General features: G+C 47.7%; 1 protein-coding gene across 1 annotated transcript in view; it reads right to left on the bottom strand.

The window, feature by feature from the left end:
* Positions 1-3,774, bottom strand: part of syde2 (synapse defective 1, Rho GTPase, homolog 2 (C. elegans)) — a gene marked incomplete in the record, with an annotated part of 47,025 nt that extends 43,251 nt beyond the window's left edge. Inside the window, 1 exon segment of the mRNA XM_035652910.1 lies at positions 1,798-3,774. Within this exon segment, the coding sequence (XP_035508803.1) occupies positions 1,798-3,691 (1,894 nt within the window).
* Between the last annotated feature and the right edge of the window lie 2,300 nt (positions 3,775-6,074).

Below are 6,074 nucleotides of genomic sequence, written 5' to 3' on the forward strand. Positions count from 1 at the left end.
TTTATTTTTTCTTTTTTTTTTTTAAATGGCTCTTTGTGAGGCACTGAGAGGCCCACAGGGGCAAGATAAGCCCAGGGCTGACCTTAATAAATACTTAATCACCCTTCATTTTGTTCATTCATGGTGAGGAATTAAGTGACACAACGCAAACAAGTTAAACAACAGGAATGGCATCCTAAATATTCAATCCAAAGTCTCTTTAAAATGCAAGTTACCATGGAGCTGTCCAGAGCAAACGACTGGGGAGGAAGGCAACATGACAGCCCAACAACCCCCCCCATATTCTCAAAACAAACACACACACAGACAAACACACACACACACCACTACCAGAGTAACACAGAGAGTAACTGCTGTGGCTTCTCTCCTGCTTTAGATTCCTCTGGCCACAGCTGTGGAAAAGTTCAGTGGGGACAGAGAGGGGAAAGCTGTGCAAAATGGGGAAAAAATGAGAATCAAGGGGTTAAAGAGACCTTGAAAACTAAAATCAAGAAGAGTCCTGTCTTTATTCTAACTAAAAGACAGCAGAGGAAAGAGCTTGAGATGTAAAAAGTTGGAGCTATGTTGAGCCAACCGCGGGCTGGAAGTCAAACACAGAGGCCTTCCGCTCAGAAGCCTCAGATATCACACTCTATTTCTAGCAGCACAGCACACTGACAGTCAACAACAGCCTGCGCACATGGCAGGTCATCTATTTACTGAAAAACACAGTCAGAACAACACACACACGGTCACAGGCACGCACACGCATCCAAACACTTACAAAACTAGGAGTGGTAGAATAAAGAGACGGTGATATGTTTTTGATCCATACAAAGCGAACCCATTTCCACAAACTGAGCAACAAATGTCAATACAAAGTTTTCCACACAGACTGTTTCCGAATCCTATGATTGAACTGGCGAACTGCCTTGTTTGCAGTCAATTCAGGTCAGCATGGACAAAAAGTGCAATTCATTTTGTACAACCAGGCGCTACACACAGTGAAAGCGTAGCTAAATTCATATGCAATGTACTGCAGTACTGTAGGTTACCATCACTGCAAGGTGAATCAATGAATGTAAATGTAAATAATAGCTGATAATAAGTAGTTAATGGACCACACGGTGAGATTATTTTGTCTACTACAGTTTCTGAGGTTAATTCCATGACATCTGCTGATGATGACTGAAAAGCTCCAGAACAGCCACTAAATGGACCTCTGACTATTTCACATTTAAGTTGCATTTTAAACACCCAAACATACTCAATTGGTAAAACATGATAGTTAACATGTGTCACTTGTTGCTGGTTTCATGATACAGATGTTTTCTTGTTTTTGCACCTCATCACAACAAGAAAGCACAATCAGAAAATCATTTTGTACATAATTAAAAGACATTCACACACACACACACACACACACACACACACACAAACCCCACCACCAACACCACGAAGAACACCACTGCAGCTAGCGGAGGAGAGTGAGTTGGTTAGTTATTGAACTACACTGTGAGTGATCCGACCTACAACCTCATGTGCTATTAATTTAGTGTTAAAATGCACCTAAATTAGTGTGAAGGACAGAACCCGCCACCGGTTAGAGAGTCTTAAAAAGGAAAGCAAAGAGGTCTGAGGAGTCTCGTCCCTTTGCTTTGCATCCAGAAGAGGAAGAGTGCAGGGGTGGACCGCCACCAGACGGAGTTTACTATGAGTGGAGGAGGATGATAATAATCAGACGGGAGGAAGGAGGGTGAGAGGTCTTTGATTTAGAGGATCCACGGGAGTTGAGGCCACTCTGTGTGGCCTTCCTACCTGGCTGCTGCTGCCGTGGTGACTTGATTGTAGGGGACTTGGTCTTGAGAGATTTAACCCCTCGGCTGGATGTCTGGACCCCCGGTTTACACCCACCGAGGTTAGCCTGAGGACAGGAGCGGTCCTGGCTTTGGCCTCCACCACGGGGCAAAGCTGAGCCCTCGATGCGCTGCTTCATCTCAGAGGACAGCAAACGGCCCTTGTGCATCCACTCTTGCATCTTGTTGACAGTGACACCGTGCCCCTTGTTGGCAGGGTTAGCCCCCTGTGCTCGCACTCCGGTCAGCTCCTGCTTGTTGTCGTGACCCTGATGTGTCGATGCATCGCCGTTGCTGTCTGACGAACCTGTGAGGCTGTTGACTGAGCCGCTGCTCTCGTTAAGCTGCCCGCCACGGTCTTCATCACCGCCAGCTTCCTGTAGCAGCTCATCACTGCTGATGGCATTGTAAAGCGCCCGAGGCTCTGACAGCTCACCCACTCCTGCGGCTTCAGCCTCTTTTGTCTCTGTGGCCCCTTTTTCACCACTGACTACCGGACCCTGCGTTCCAGGGGCCTGAACAGAGTGCGAGGGTCCACCTGGATACCTGAAAGCTCCGTCACTAGCAGAGCGCAGTAACGTGGGTCTTTTGTTGGTCAAGGAGAGGTTCACCATACTCTTACTGTTAAGTCTACCTTTGAGGCATGACTCAAGGTTTCCACTGAGGCAAAGCAGGAGTGAGTCAGTGTCAGACACCTGCTGAGGGCTGTGGTCGCCCCCTGAGGACCAGGAGTCACTGTCCATGTTTTTGGCAGACAACCTGGAGCACAGGCTATCCCTGGAGTGGCTACTACAGGAGGAGGTGGCCTGCTGCTCAGTTAAACCACCGCTAATCTGCTGGACATCCAGGTTGATATCATTCATAGCGTTGATTAGAAGATAATAGGCTTCTTTCAGCTGGTTCCTAAGCCTGTCTGTTTCCTGGGCACTGTTACTGTCATCCAGCTGACCCTTATCCTGACAGGGCTGCGGCAGCTCTGCAACCTCTGCAACCTCTGCTCTGTGGCCATCACTTTTTGCCCTCACAGTTTCATAAAAAGGCAGAATCTCATTGTCATAATAATCCTCATCTTCGCTATCTAAAGTGTATCCGAGTGAGCCCTCTGTGGCGCACAGGGATGCCATGTTTATGTCGCATATTTCTAACTCTGTGGGGAAAAACGTCGGGCTCTGCAGAGTGCCCGCAGTCCCTCTAATGTCCCCTGCGTACTCGGGCCCGTAAGTCTCAACGTTTCTGATTAAAATGTTCTCTTCCGTGTTTCTTGGCGCACAGTTCGGGTGCGCAAGTGCCGCGCAAACTGGCGAGTCTGTCTCCAAAGTTTGGTTGTCAAAACTCCAGTTGGCGTTGCGTTCGTTCACAGCCACTACTGTCCCTGCCATGTGCCGGGAGTGTCCTCTGTCCCTGGGCTCTGTCCCATCACTATCAGTACTAGTAACCCGGCCCTCTGGTGGTTTACCCGCCCCGGTATGCGGTTCTACCCGTGCTCGGTACAAAACGTGGTTTGAATTGTCCCCAAACCCGATTGAATCCCCGACGCTGCACTGCTGCGGGACCGAGACGAAGTGTTTTCTGTGGACATGCGGTTCTCCTTGCGTGACTCCCGCCGTTAACGCAATTTTGCCACCGGTTCTGGGCCCCCGGTGGCTCCTATCGCCCTCCCTCACCGCGTGTCCCCCAAGCTGCACGTTTCTTTGAAGTGAGACCCCCAGGAGCTCCTCATTAACCCGAACCCTGCCCCCGCTGCTCCGCTCCTGGAGACGTGCGCCGGCCAACTCTGCTGCGCGACTCTCCCGGACTATTACAACCCCCCCGGTTTGCACCATCGCCCCGTCAACACAATTCTCATATGTACTCATTCTCTCTTTCGTGCAATCCAACCCTGCGAGCAACACTACCGGGCGAACCTCGTCGGAGTCTCGCTGCGTTTGCAAAACTTTTTCTTTACCTTCTCGGCCCCCATTCGCCGCAGCAGCCGCAGCAGCAGCAGAGCCGTATCCACCGCCGACCGTAGCTCCTTTCTTGGATTTCTTCCCCCGGAGTTTCGCTAGTAAAGTCCTCCGCAGAGGATCAGCCATTCCTTTCCTTTGCCCCCTGTTAATTCCTCCCGGTTTCTTTCAGCACGCTGGCTCCAGAAGGAAAGGGCCGAGTGGGTTCTCCTCGCTCGCCGCGGTCAAAGCTCGCCGGGCGGACGGGCTCCTCTCCATTCTCCGCTGTCACCTCCGCTCTGTCGCCTCACTCACTCCTGGCTCTCTGCACCACCTCCCTCCCTCCCTCACTCTCTGTTCCACACACACACACACACACACAAACACACACACACTTTGCCCTCCTCCCTCCCTCCCTCTTTTGCTCTCTCTCTGCCTTTCTCTCTAGCGCCTCACCTCACCTTCTCCTCGTGTTTGCAGCTCAGATATTTGGAATATTTCCCTGGCTCAAAGTTCAGGGACGTCGCACATAAAGATGCATGAAAGCTTCTTTAAAACAAAAACATTCAACCGAGTTTGGTTAGTAACGCTGAGGACATTATTCATTATTTAAAGGTGCAACAATAAAATATCATTTGTAGAATGAAAAATAAACTGAACATCAGGTCAGAGGTCAAATGATCTCTACCTGTAGTATTTACAGTTTATATGAGCTTTGTCCCAGTTAAATTACCAGTAAATAGACAATTCAAATATTGGAGGGGTCTTCCTGATGAGTTAAAAAACTAAAAAGTGTCCTACAGGAGTGGGATAAACACCAACCACAACATGGCAACCAAAAATTAGATCGTTAAGGCTTTTAACAGATTTTTGTAAATAATGTATTCACCACAAATTAAGCCAGTTACAACTTATCAACCCATTTTAATTTATGATTTTCTAAAAAGGTGTACGCCATAGCGATAAACAACAAACATCAAGTAAAGTAGGATCATATTAAACCCAACATATATTACAAATACAGTCAGTTTCCGTTAAAAGAAACGTAGAGGCTATAACCGTCACTACAGGAAGGATGTTTGTGATCAATCCATAAATCTATGCATTTCATTTGTAAATGCAGGACAGTGAATACAGCAGTATAACTGGCAGCGGTAGTAGCTGAAACCATGATCAATTAATCGAAGATCAATCAACAGAAGTTGATTCAGCATATAGCTAAAGGATGACGATGGCTCCAAATGTCATCAGAATGTTTACTGTTTAATAATACAGGTATACAAATGTAACATTACATTACATTTGGCGGTGGTTAATTTTGATGTTTCTCCAGATGGTCCTGCAACCTACAAGCACCTGACTGTCGTTGGCGGTGCGGGGGGAGTTTTGTTTACGGGTAACATTATAAGTTTCATGCACAGGATAAGACTAAGTTTAAGTCGATGGAATGTGAAATGCAGCTCCAGCTTCTCTATTGAAATTCAACACATATTTGTCTTTGAAATGTGAATTCAATTCAGTTGGAGAGCAGCGAGCCAGGACTTCAAATTACCACCTTCACTGGTAGCTGTGAAGGCATTTCAGCAAACAGCCGGAAAAACAACCCTCATCATCTCAGGGGACAATGTGCCTGACCCTCTGCAGAGATAGAGAGAGAAAAAAGTGTTGGTCTCAGCAAGAAACAATTAGGAATGAAGGCTCTGAATCCTCTCACAGCCTTTACAAATGAGCAGGATTTGAGTTTGTCTCGAGGAATTTGTCTTTTTGTAGTTTCATCTTCATTATTACCCACGCACGAAGGCTATTTTTTATCCTCCAATGGCAACAGCAGCCTAAAAGCACAGCCTGCCACATGATGGATCACTGCCGATTATCGGACTGACACTTTTATCTGAAGTGTATCTTGAGTAATCCTCTCCTCTTTGACCTTGCGTCTAACCCCTGTCCCTGCTCGCAGCACAACCCGAGACTTTAAGAGCGGCGGAGACAGCAGAGAAAGGAATGAAACATACTTCACTTGAACCTTAAGCCATTTGTTTGCTGTTGCCTCTACTTGGAATGTGCAAGAGGATGAGCTGCTGAAAAGCTGCAGTGGGTGTAAGAGTGCACATGCGCTCTCCGCCTCTCTTTAAGGCACACACACTTACACTCAAATACCTACACACACACTCTCTCTGACTGAATCTGACTCTCTTTCCTAAGGTACAATGTCTACCAATGATTGAGGGCATTTATTGTCAGAGCCATTCATCCACAGGGCCCCGACGTCCCACATTCACCCTCCTTCTCCCCCCCACCTCACCCCCACCTCCAC

The sequence above is a fragment of the Morone saxatilis genome, unplaced genomic scaffold, assembly GCF_004916995.1.
Source record: "Morone saxatilis isolate NCDOM2014 unplaced genomic scaffold, NCSU_SB_2.0 Contig12, whole genome shotgun sequence".
In the NCBI taxonomy this organism is placed as follows: Eukaryota; Metazoa; Chordata; class Actinopteri; family Moronidae; genus Morone; species Morone saxatilis.